A 13,652-nucleotide genomic window follows, 5' to 3' on the forward strand; every position below is an offset into this window, starting at 1 on the left:
TACTTTCCGTACCCACTGTATATCCATGACAACTGACTAAAGTGACTTAAAGTGTGAGCTTCGGACTCTGGAATACATCCATTAGGACACCGTTTTTCTATTGACAAGCATTTTACAGTACTTACAGAAAGAGCTACTATCAAGTCCCTCAGTTCATTCATTTGAGGGGAAGATAAGTATGGTGCTCTGCAGATGGCTGTGAGTACCTTTTATTTGGTGCAGCCAGAAAAATAACCTTGATGATATCGATCCTGAAATACAAACCCAGGTTATATCACTAAAATGCACCTATCTGATGATGTATTTACATGTTGAATTTCATCCTCATACATTGTTGTAATATCAGCTGCTACACACCAGCTCTACTACATACATTTCTTTTTCTTTTTTTTTTTAAATCATTGGGTGACACTGTGATAATTAAGATCCAGGACAGCCATCTGTCAGGGCCATCAGTCCAGGATATGAAAATAGGATCAGATTTTTAGTTAATTTATGTTTTATGAAGTAATCAATTACAGAAGAAATATTCAGCCTTTACTTAAGTAAAGGTACTAACAATATCATAGTGTGAAAATACTCTGCTAAAAGTAAAGGTCCTGTATTTAAGTGTTATTAGCAAAATTTACTTAAAGGGTTAGGGTACTCATTCTGCAGAAAAATGTTTCCCCCCAGTGTTTTACTATTATATATGTAATTTTTTTTTATTAATATTACTGCATCAACGTGTAATATGCTGCATTTTACTGCTGTAGATGTTTACAGTTGGGCAAATTTGAACATTTTTATTTGCTGTTGGGTAGTTTAATCTACAGCAATGCATCATATACTATAAGATCTTAACAGGTCAGTGTCCTTTGAGAACCACATATCTATAAAAAGTCAGAAAAACAGTCCTGTTTTCTTTGTGACGATGCATTTTCCAGCTAATCCAAGAGCTGTTTTCATTCATTTAGCTTAAGAAGTAGGAGAACTTTCTCAACCCATAAACGAACACTTAGTAATCCTTCAGTTTATCAGACAAATCGCCAAATTTAGAGATGCGTGGTTTTCATTGGACATTTAGAAATTAATTAATCTGAAAAGTATAAGCTGTCAGACAAATTTAGTGGAGTACTTCATTACATTCCACCATTGGAATTAATTATCTAGCCTTAAACTTATTGTGATAATGTAATACTGTGTTGAACCATAAGGAATCTTTATCTCTTTCTTTTGAGCTGAAACCCTTCAGGGAGGTTTAGACCCTAAACTACCGAATTAAGAACACTGATTCATTAACTCACTCAATGACAGATAATTTAAATAAGGATGTCTGGCTGTCAAACCAACAGGATTGTGAACATATGTTATATATACGTCATAGGTTCAGAGCCACAAAAGGTTGAATATTGCCTGCTGTATTAAATACAACGGGTGTAATCTGACCTGCTCTCTTCATTGAAAGCACATAACATACACAAATGAGTATAAAAACGATGAGTTTCTAAAAAATATCAAATTTAATTTGGTTATAAAAGTTGTATTTTTTCACATGCACACCCACACATAATTAATCACCATAAATACTGTCCAATGACTTCTCTTTTTCTTTTTTTCTTTTTTAAACTTTGATTCACAAAGCAAGCACATACGGTGGACTGATACATCTGATTTCAAAGGACACTATGGAGAATGCTTGCAGTCTTTTACAGGGAGGAAATCTCAGTGCACTAACAAAAAGGCTGTCGTAAAATCAAGTAGAAACATTTATAAATTATCTACAAATGGATCAAAGTACAAAAGAGCTACAGCGTTTAGAGACACTACACCCATTCACAACTGAATGATTTGGTATTGGGACACCATATTACAGTAATTCAACGTTGTTATCAGACTGAATGAGAAACTATACATGAACAGCTTTGGAACAAAAACTAATCAGATGTAAACCTATTGCCAGCCGAACTCTTCTTACATTCCATTTTGGCAATCCCTCTCTTGTCATTGCATTTAATCAGTAATATTCATAAAGAATGAGGAGGGGAACCCTGTTTAACACAATAAACTCACATCTTTCAAGTTCAACTTGACATAAGAGACGAACTGGATTGGATATTTAAAACTAAACAGAGAGAATAGAAGTTTTTAAATGATTAAAGCTATGAGACATACTATCCCTCAAGTTAGTTGAGTTCTTTTAGCACGTTTAGTCACCTCCACAGATAACAAAATGTTGATACAGTAGCCTGTGCATGCCTTTCTTCTCAGTAATCCAAGTGAATGTTTGCTTTTGAAAATGAAATTCCAAGAGATATAATCTTGTTTAATTAACACACACAATGACTGTCTCCTCAAAAGAAAAAAACTGAGGTAGGACAGTGGGTTGTGTTTGAGATAAATACATTATTATATCCTGTGTGATCAGTGAGCTGGAAGGTAAACACAGCAAGTTTAAACATCTTTGAAGTTCATTCATCTTTTTCAATGTAAAAGAAAGATGGAGAAAACATTAAGACAGAAAAGAATATCTGTGGCAAAATGTTTTTTCAAGTCAAGATGTTTTCAACATCAGGAAAAGGCTTTCGATTGGTTTTCTTTTTTTGGGCCACATTTTTAGGGCTTCCATAGAATTTGATTGGCTCTTCAGGCTACAGGTTTATTAAATTTACCTGTATGTGAAAACCAATAAAAAAAACCTTTTCAAGGGTTGAATTTGGCATTCTGGCCACAGGAGAGTATGTGAAAGTTAAAAATGTTAAATTGGAACTAAAATATTGACAACATTTACATTTGGAGAAGCTTTTACACTTAAAATGAATGAGATTAAACAGACAGCATGGCAGCCTGCAGGATATTAAGGAGATTCTTCCGATCTGATTACATTTTCTGAAGCAAATCTTTGAGTAGCATAATGCAAATATGTTTCTTTGTTTTTGAAGACTCAGTTAAATATATAAAACATTCGATGAGTCAACAAACTAAAAGGAGCAACAACAGAATATTGGCATTACTGATTAGTGCGTGCGCTCTCCACACTCGGGCTTTGAATACATCTGCTTATTTCATTAATGATCCAAGATCATGAGAATAAAATAAAAATCTATTCCATACCAGATTCTATTTTTAATGTATATAAGCTGTGTGACACTTTTTATGGTATAGTCCTTATGTGGGCTACTTGGCATACAAGTCATGTAGAGCTTATACTGTGTGTAACCAGATACAAAATGTTAAATAAGTTAGTATTTCTCTCCACAGACCTCCAGTGGATGAAACAGAACTCGAGAACAATGCACACCTTGACTTTTTGATTTGCACCCTCTTTGATGCTTTAACGTGGCCACCTATATTAACATGAGACAACAAAACCAAACAGTGCACAGGCAATGGAGGTAGCAGCACATCACTAGATCACATGACCAATAACAACATGGCCTCTCTTTCTGAAACAAAACATAAGTGAACAGGAAACATGAAAGGTGCAAACATGAATGCATCACATACTGCCTCACATACACGCTCACACAGGCACACAAAACATGTATGTTACCAATCGTCAGACAAAAAACACACACCTTTGTGCAATAGGAAGACAGACACAAAAATTTTGTCTTGAACTAGGCGTTTCATGACAGCTTGACAGCGGGGACAACAAACAATGCTGCTCCGATTTAATCTTAAAAAAATTGACAAAGCACAAGCGACCCGTCATAGAACAAAAAAACCCTGGTGTGGATCAACCTTGTGATCGAACGAGGAATGTCACGCTCGTGTTGTTTTCATAAAGGCCACTGAGACAGCTAAGCTCGCCCGGTGTTTCTCACTTTAATGCCCTGTTCCCAATCTGCTATTGTTTTTTTTAAATTCCTTTCATCACAGAAAACTCTCTGCTGAATCACAGGTACACGCGGAAATGTTTCCTTTCTTCTGACATATGCTACCACCTCTCTATGATATTGCACTGAATAAAGCCTTTGTGTTAGCAGCCAGCATTACTTCACGGAATGCCTCAATAACAGTGTAGTCTATTAGAGATTTTCTTAGAGGAGTATGGTCTCTGTTTCCTTGTGGTGACATCAATACTCCAAAAAATTGATGTTTTTTTTTTTTTTTTGCTGAGAAAAGCCTAGTAGAAACTTAGATGTATGTTTTCACGGCTACCCTGCTTAAAATAAATGATAAAGAAAAAATACATGTCATGAAAATCCTAGTTGGTTTTTTTTGTTTTAGTCATCTGTTGATTTAAAATACATCACAGTAATATGTTTTTTGTGTCTGCAGGTGACCTCTCTCTTGATTTTGGCACTGCACTGTACATCAGTTAGTTGATTTGTATCCATCACCAAACATGAATAATTGTATCACTGGTTATATTCAAATAGGCTCACGCAGTCCTGGAGACAAAGCTCACATCCTCTCTGTCATGTGTTGTTGAGACCAGAGTTGATTGTATGGATGCAATATACAGAGCCCAGCATGTGCACGTATTTGTACATGTATGCTTCTTTTTTTGTGTGTTTTATTTCACAGGGGAGAGTCTCTTCAGCAGCTTCTTCCCCTTGGAAAGTAGTCCTTTCTTCTTCTTGTTTGCCAGATCTTGGGAGTCCCTGGGGTCCCGGAGGTCCAGCGGAATGTGGGGGCCCCTCGTAGGACTCAGGGGTCTCATGGTGCCTGGGAGGAGGGGCCGGACAATCGGGGACGGAGCTCGTACAGGCGTGGCGTCGTTGTCTACCGTGTCAGTGGTTTCTGTGGTAACCTGAGGAGAGAAGCGATGGGGAGGTGTGGAGGCATGGGGCAGCGTATTACAAAAGAAGCAACACTTTCACACTGCAGACTAGGTGTCTGTCTGTCGGTCTGTCTGTTATTTCAATGCAGAAAAGTGTGGTGAACATATTCAAACCGCATTGCTTGTTTTGTGTGATAAGCAGTGTATAGTTTGAGTTATAATTCTACATAATAAGACCCTATTTCTCTAATTATCAGTGGGCTGAGGTGCATTCACTGTACACATTATAAACAAATTACCCACTTACTCATGTATGTCTTTCTTGCTTGTTGCTTTTATCCTGTAATACAGACTTATCGATATTGATCTATTTACGTCCAGCAAGGAGGTTTACATTTGTTGTCCTGTTTGTTTGCTGAACTTTGAACTTTGGTCATGGGTCTAGAAATAACTTGTTTTCTTAACGTTGCCAAATGGCACGTGTATCAAATCAGCTGTGCAGCACAGTGTGTGATTTGGTGCAAAAAAATCGGAACGTTGTCTATTATTACAAGAAGTTATAAGTAGGAGACTTATGCAGCCTTGGTAACAATTTGTTTTTTCTTTTTTTAGATCAGTTTTTAGTCTTTATTATCTATCTTCTAATTTTGCTTCTTACACACAATTCTTATGTGTGATTTGGCTGCTGCAATTTCCCTTTGGGATTAAGTTCTCTATTTATATATCCATCTATAAATAAAGACGTGTTCATTTTCATTTCATTTATCAGTTATTTAATATCATGGGAGACGTAATGTTTTTTAAACAATGCAAATTGTTGTTGCATATTTAGTCTGATAACTGTCGTTTAGGTATGACCCATAATAATCCAGGGTCCAGTGTGTGTCTTATACTACATTTTCAGGAAGAGAAAAACCTGATAAAATCCACACTGATATTCTCGAAATACTATTTTAAAATGGTCAAAGCTATTATCTGTCTGCTTCTTAATCTGTATTAAATTAAAAAGAAAAATTTTCACACAAACACACACACATACACGCACACACACACACACACACACGTTGTACATATGTAGAAGATGAAACACTGAGGAGGAAGCCATCAAATGTTGAGCACGACATCAGCACACCACAGAGCCGGAGAAGTCCACCATCAGTGAGGCCATGAGTGAACATACAGAACAATTATATACAGTACAACACCCAGGGACACAACTGTAGATACCAGGCTTCTCATTTAATGCAGCAGCTGGATACACAGTCATGCATTTATTTCCTTTCAGGAAGATGGCTGTTTGAATTTTCAGGAAATTTCTGATTTAAGGAGGTCCGAGTCTAGATTTCTCATATATCATAAATATACCAACTTTGGGTGACAGAAATGATGCTGTTGTGTTGTGAGGCAAATATTTTAATTTGAAGATGTACCAAAACATTTTTGTATCACTCAAAGAAGGAAAAATGCCAGATTGTACTGATGTGAAATGTTGAAAAAAGCATTAGAGAAGCACTTAACAAATGCTTCCGTAATGTAAAGTGGCATTTAGAAACCTTCGCTGTGACCACGAGCTGTGTGCATTAGAGCCCAGAGTTTGGTATCTCAAGTTGCTGACTTACTGTACAAGGCAGACAGAGCCATTTATGGTGTGAAATGAACAATCTTCTTCTGTTTGTTTGTTTTGTTTTGCCAAGCGGGTGAGGAAAAACAAAAAAGAAATCAGATGTGGCAGCATTGTCACCGTCGCTGAAAACCCACACCACTATGAAACAACTGAAAACAACAACAACAACAACATCAACAACAACACCAACGCACATCAACACAGAGCGCAAAAAAGAATGTTTTTAATATCCAATTTTTTTCTTTTATTGTTCCATAGTAACAACACAGTATGGATGTATCAGTGCTGCGATTAGTTTTGTCTCTCGAGCTCAGAGCAAACATGGCGTATCCACTGTCAACAGGGCTGAAAAATAGATCTGATGTGTGTGCAATATACATAAAGAAACAAAGCCTCTTTAAGGAAATACAGTAGTCGAGCCAAGAAAGTTATTATAAAATGTATCAAGTTTGAAAAAGGCATGCTTTTTTCTCTTTTCCATCTTTAAAGTTTTCTTCTTCTCAAATGATTTCTGTCAGTGTCATTGGGTAGCAATTGTTATGTGTTAATAAAGCACTTATTTTTATCATTATTATAATACACAATAACCACAATTTGATTTTGTGTGTCAGTGCAAAGAGGTACCAAATTATCTTGTGTAAGGAATGAGTTGAGCCTTTTTCAAGTCCTTCTTAACCAGTGCTACATGCATAAATCACCCGCAGAGCTCCCACAGTCTATCCTCTCTCTCTGTCCATGTCAGGCTTTGCTTCTTCCTTTCTCTGAGACTCAGAAAGGTGTTAACACTGGATTTTTGTCCCCTTTTCCAAAGGGTGAGGGGAGGGAGGAGGGTGCGGGGGCGGGAGTTGTTAGTTTGTATAGAGTCACCACTGTCACCACATGGACAAACACACACAATGAACAGCACACAGACGGCAAAGTGGAGGAAGCGAGAGACGGAAATCAAGAGAGAGGACGGAGGATGGATGAACACAGGGCCTAGCGCTGAGAGCGGCGATGATGATGTACCCGTTTGCCCTCTGAGACGGTTGCGGCAGAGTTAGCAGGGGGCCGGTTGGCAGGCTCTTCCTGGGGGTAGTGGGACGGCGTATCAGTCAGATACACCTCCACGTCATCAGGCACTTCTTCCAGGAAGTTAGAGGGAACCAGACCACGGTGGCCGTTCATCTCACCCTGTGGACGGTAATGAGAGGAGACTCATTTCTGTCACTGAACATGACGCATGCCTTATTGTATATACAACATGTTGTATCAAAAATCTGGAATCTACAGTTAACACATCGCTGTTAAACCAGAGATAGATGAGAAGATTAATACCACTATCATAGATGAGAACTCTAACCTGACCAGTTAACTCAGCTTGGCATTTAAAGACTGCAAACGGGGGGGGAGGGGGGGACAGCTAGCCTGGCTCTGACAAAGTTAAAAATCTGCTACCAGGACATCTAAAAAGAACCATAGCGATCGGATCATATATTATAATAATAATATAATAGATTAAACAAATTAGATGAGAGAAGCAAACATAGTCAAGCAGCACTCACATAATAGAATCCGTCTTCATCAATATCTCCAAAGACAGCAATAATGTCACCAGCACAGAAGGTCAGCTCAGCCTATCAGAAGACAGAGATACAGAAACCGATATACAAGGAATACGATCCAAGTCCACTATGTCTTAATCTGCTATGTCCTTATATATTTGATCCAAGGGAGTGCTGTATAGTTAGCCTCTTATACAGCACTCCCTTGGATCTGTAAGTATGTGTGTGTTCAGCAAGGGGTCCTGGGCACTAATCGATACCTCGACATCAACATTAGGGGAGCTCTCTCGGGGGTCGTAGTCGTACAGAGCCACCATCCTCCTCGAGGCCTGATCTCGGCGGAGGCCTCTTCGGTTTTGCTCTGGAAACGATAATAGACGGCTTGTTAACAAAAAGTAACAATAACTGTTCGTTCAAATGCAGATTTTTACTACCTATAGTACCTATTCTGTCCACGGGGGTGCTGAGTGGCAGGAAGCCCTGTTTAATGAGCTGGTCCAGGGTCTCCTCGTCCTCCGCTCGTATCTCTGACACCATGTTACAGGGGATCAGACCCATTCTGCCTCTCACTTCTCCTCTGTAAAAGCCATCTGTGTCTTTATCACCATACACCTGTTAGACAAGAGAGTTAAAGAGTGATGTTTAGACTTGCCACTTTAAAACATTGATTGGCCCAGAACTTATTTAATGACGCTTCAAGAAATTATGACTGCGGTACTGTCATGGCAGTGATGTACATGTTGTTCAGATGAGTTCTTGGTGAAGAAGAGGGTTTGCACAAAAGATATTCAGTGGTATAGGCAATTTTAGTTTCAAATGAACCTGGTTTAAAGGTCAATTCCAGAACATTTTGTAAAACATTTTTTTGATTGAAGACAACACTGAAAACTAATTTGCCAGCTGCAAAAGTGTTCTTTTAATGTAAAATAAAGCTTGAAGGATGAATAAAGATTCAACGCTGGAATTTGTGGGCAGCAGTTTGGATTGCAGAAAAGCTATTTTACTGAGCTTTTGAATTCTGCATGAAAAACAAACAATAGTGAAGGTTGAAATCAGTCTGAGAGAATTGTATAAGAGAACTGTTATATAGTATAGAATGAATGCATACTTTCTGCAGTTATTGCACACTAAAATAACCGTTTCTCACATAATATTTCAGGATTATAGCCTTTGTTTGTGGACAAAATACAGCAAACAACTTGTACCTTAAGGTTTGGATTCACCTTAAAGAGGAAGACAGAATAATCAGGAATGCATCAAAGTATCTGACCATCTAAATTGTAAACTCCCACCCTAATGATCTGCCCCTCTTTGAAGGGCAGCTCCTCGTCAGCGGCATCTGGGTTGGGGGACATGGACAGAGGATCATAGTCGAAGAGGGCCACGAAGATCCGGAAGGACTCCTCGGCCTCTGACTCATCGTAGTATGTGGGTGAGCGGCGATCCCGGTCCCTGTAGCCATCTTAAAACACATTGAAGACAAAAAGAAATCATATTATCCTACATCACAAGATAGTGCAACCAATGGATGTGATCCAACACACAAAACAGGAACTTTGGAGGAGACTTTGTTTCTTTGCAAACATAGTTTTAGTTTTTGTCTCCTTTGTACTAGGTAACAAAACTTAGTGCTGCATACAGTGTAGACCACTATGAGCAAGACCATTATGCTTACATCGTGATGTATCTTAGCCATGCTTCAATCAAAGGAAATCAATGAGAGGGTTTTATTTTGTCTTAATAATTGATTCCATCAGGCAGTGCTGCATGACAGATTGGATTTTCTTGTCTAGTCATATTTGTGCCTGTCAGCATGCAGGAATAAATCTGTGGTCAGTCAGCTATTTAAATCATTTACTCTAGCACGCACGCATGCACCCATAAACACACTCACACACGCTATTATGTTTGAATATACAGTGAAAGACAAATGGGGAGCAAGACAAACCCTAGTGCAATACACAGAATGTGATTCATGGACATGACACAACACAAACAAACAAGACTGTGAAATGCATGCTACAAAATGCCTAAATTAAAAAAAAAGATACAACTCCATAGGTCTATTTTCACTTCATATAAAAACAAAACTTTGGGTGAAATTCTATATAAAGCAAAAATCTCACACTTCCCACACATTGCCAACCCTTACACCGTAGCAACAAGAGGTCTAAAGCTGAGATGGCAGAGTTGTTGTGGAAGCCTGTCATTTATTTGAATTTGGCATTTTTAATATTAGAGTGAGATACTGTTGAAAACCGCTTGAAAATACAAGCATGATGTGAAATGCATTGCTCCCAGGTGAGCATCAGCCAACCTGCAAAACGTTTGGTAATTGTATTTAGGTGGTACGAGAAAGGAAATGTAAGGGACATCTGCATTTCCAACAGCTGATATTTCAAACTCAAATGTCCAAAGGAACTAAAAAAAAAAGAAAAAAAAGCAGTGAATGTGTAGTCATTCTTTAATGTCTACCACTAATATTCCGTCAAAAATGTCATGCATGACTACTCTCATTGTAAGTGTAGTAGGTGTGGTTGTACCACAAAGGGAGGGGGGTTTAGCAGGCATCTGGAGTTCAGTGCAGTGAGTGAGGCATTCCCTGAGCAGTCAATCAATCATTTATCATCTGCAACTGTGGAAACGTTCACCCTGGACCCCAGGTATGGCTTGCCAGTGGGTCCACCATTTCAGTGCAGTGCAGTCATGCTGTTCAACTGGAAGCATAATAATAACTATTATTATTTAAGACAGAGAAACAGGCACTTGCAAGTGTCCACAGCTAATCTGCCGGTTGCTGGTGGCATTTGTTTTGTCGCCATGCTGTGGTGGTAAAATCGGGACTGCAGGCACATACCATGGGGAGACCTGGTGCCGCCCATGTGCCTGCGGGATGGCCGCGTCCTGTGCCGAGCTACTCTGCCATAGTAAACATCCTCGGTGATGGGGGAGAGGTTTCCCTCACTGTTATTCTCAGAGGTTACCTCTACAGGAAACACCAGTTAGAGTGTGATGGGGTTACAATGCAAAGCTCAACATTCCCCTCCCAAAAGGTTACCTTAAGATTACTGTTACAGCTAAAGCTTCTTATTGCTTATACACAAGGTAATAATAAATACACACAGGAAAACTACCATGGTTAAAGTGTCATGATTGTGAGATTCTGTATCGGAGTAGATTAAATGCATCAACATGTAGTGCAACTGTGCACAGCAGTTTTAGAAAAGTGTCAGCTTGCTGCATCATAATAATCTCTGAAAGATCTCATTTATTATAAGGTAGTGAAGGGCATGAGCATGGTTCATAGACACAGAGGTGATCTGGAAACACAGAGAAGCTCATGAAGGCTTTAACAGAGCAACAAACATTACTGTTCTACGGCACAAAAAACATTAAAAAATATAAAATAAAAGATTCTCCCTTTTTCTGTTCTCTCTCTAGCCACCTCCCTATACTGACCAATGGAGGGGACCATTAGAGGTCGTCTCTGCGGTTGAGAACCGCCATGATTAATTCTTCTCCCAGTTTCCCGGTCCTGACGGCCTCCAGCGCGATTGTTTGTCTGCAATGCGAGCAAACACAGAAAAACATTCACAAACATTAAACATTCATAAGTCGCTCACAGACACGTGGACAAACTCGCAAGTGAAAAAAACGCACATCGACGTACTCATACGAATTTTATGTAAACGAAATCATGCAGCACTCGCAGGCAGGCACACTAAAACACAGACGCATAGACACACACTCAAACACACACAAGCCCACGGGAAAGTTTAACATTCCAAAATTAAGCAAATACTGATAACAAACTACTTTTTAAAAAAAGTGTCAAAGACATCAGTAAGCGCCGTCTATGTTACTGTGTTGTCTCCATTCATGGCGCTAAATTGTTCAGTCTCTCCAAGGTACTGAACACATTCAGACCTAGTCTATATTTGCTTCTCTCCATGGTGCCGAAACATTAGCTGCACTCAGACAGCGAGAGGGTGCCGACGTGGCTCCAGGCAACCTCCGATCCTACTTATAGCCTGTACAGTACACCTTAGGCTGCTGCTAACCACCAGAGAGGGGACTACAGCCTAAAATAGAGGGGATGGTAAGCAAAACGACAGAATTAAAATAGCAAGTTTTGCTAACGAATACCATAGCATTGATGCAGACTGGATATGGACTGGAATCAAACTTTGAAGATGTTCAGATGTCCAGTACCGTTTCTCTTCACTGATATGTCGATATGCTGCCTGAAGGTATCAGAATGCAGTCTGTCTCACTCCGTTTCTCTCCATGGTGCTGACGTATTCAAATTTATTTTCCCCTATTCTCTAAATTTGAATTAAACTCACACACTAACAACACATCAAATGCAAGTCAAGGCAGCAGTCTCAATTGAAGTATCTGTGCCTGTGCAGTTCGCTAAATAATAATTAATTTGGCTGGTTATGACTCTTGGGTTTAAAATAAGTGCAAAGAACTGCACCTTGGGTGTGTTGTGCGAGTTGCGTCGGCGTCCCTCTTCCAGCTGCATCTCAGAGTACAGCTCCTCCTCATCCTCTTCCATGATGTCAGACAGGTCAGAGCCCCGGCTGCTTTCGCTGTGATAATCTTCATTGTGACTATAGTGAGGCTTTTGGCAGTCACACACAAACACAAACACACAAGACGCAGTTGTTTAAGTCCACATACATACATACATACATACATACATACATGCACACACCAAACGCACATGGATGGGCGAACACACACATTGTAACACACACAGAGACACCAGGCAAAGGGAGTGTATGCATGCAACCACCCAGACATGCATGCACACACACGTCCAAACATACACACACGTGAGAGGTTGTCTATTGAAAAACACATTGGGGCTGAAGTTGACAAGGAGGCGAACGATTTATCCCTTGTCGCGTCGCTCTTACCGGCCTCCCCAGCTCAGAGCCTCTGAGGAACTCGTCGACTGAGGGTCCTCTCCGACGGCCGCGCGTGAAGCCTTCCTCGTCCTCCTCTTCCTCGTCAGAGTGATGCTGGTGAAATGAATGACCCTGCTCTCCGTATCTGCCCTGCCTCCTTTCCCCCTGAAAACATGCATGAAAAGTGAGCACACTGAGTGACAGTGCTTACTCAATGTCAAGTAATATGGTGCTTCATTATTGTTGGTTATTGTAAGCAGTATTTTAATAACTTGATCTTTATATTTTCTTATGTTTTTCAACCTTTTGTACAAAATCAATAGATTCCCCCACACACTTATAATCTCTAGCTTTTTATTTAGATGTTTTTAAATTCTAATTAAATTTACCCTTTTACATGTTAGTTTCTTTTTCCTTTTTTATTTGATTGTATAATTACATTTTTTAACAATACGACATTTCAACACACCTTGCCACTTTCTGCCGCCACCCTCTGCGCTGCTTCTCGAGCAATGGCTTTGGCCACCGTGTCCGGAATAAGTGTGCCTCGGGGCTGCGGAAGAATACGCTGTGGGGACGGGGAGCGTGGATTGGCAGAGGGAGGTGCCTCAAGAGTGTGACCTTGCATGGGCCCAGGAGGCTGGGAAGAAGGAGAGCGTGTGGGGTCCCAGCCAGACTGGCCAGGTGGAATAGCTCCCCCGTGGTGGGCCGCGTGCTCTTTGGCATCCAGATCTCTGGCACATACTGGTCTCTGAGGTATAGGGTGTTGGGGGTGGGGTAGCAGAGGCAGTTGGTGCTGGGGCCTGGGACCATGGTGGGGCGGGCGCGGCTGAAAATGTAGGGGCTGGGGCTGAGGGTGT

At 40.1% G+C, this 13,652-nt stretch overlaps 1 protein-coding gene across 1 annotated transcript in view; it reads right to left on the minus strand.

The window, feature by feature from the left end:
• Window positions 1-4,112: 4,112 nt before the first annotated feature.
• Window positions 4,113-13,652, minus strand: part of si:ch73-287m6.1 (RIMS-binding protein 2) — a 58,545-nt gene continuing 49,005 nt past the window's right edge. Inside the window, exons 14-23 of the mRNA XM_035667384.1 lie at window positions 13,262-13,629; window positions 12,802-12,957; window positions 12,357-12,503; window positions 11,336-11,438; window positions 9,169-9,338; window positions 8,320-8,488; window positions 8,137-8,237; window positions 7,877-7,948; window positions 7,341-7,505; window positions 4,113-4,738 (exon numbers count right to left, since the gene is read on the minus strand). Coding sequence (XP_035523277.1) covers window positions 4,502-4,738; window positions 7,341-7,505; window positions 7,877-7,948; window positions 8,137-8,237; window positions 8,320-8,488; window positions 9,169-9,338; window positions 11,336-11,438; window positions 12,357-12,503; window positions 12,802-12,957; window positions 13,262-13,629 — 1,688 coding nt within the window. The 3' untranslated portion in view covers window positions 4,113-4,501. The remainder of the gene's footprint in view (window positions 4,739-7,340; window positions 7,506-7,876; window positions 7,949-8,136; window positions 8,238-8,319; window positions 8,489-9,168; window positions 9,339-11,335; window positions 11,439-12,356; window positions 12,504-12,801; window positions 12,958-13,261; window positions 13,630-13,652) is intronic.

The sequence above is a fragment of the Morone saxatilis genome, unplaced genomic scaffold (assembly GCF_004916995.1).
Source record: "Morone saxatilis isolate NCDOM2014 unplaced genomic scaffold, NCSU_SB_2.0 Contig21, whole genome shotgun sequence".
Taxonomy (NCBI): Eukaryota; Metazoa; Chordata; class Actinopteri; family Moronidae; genus Morone; species Morone saxatilis.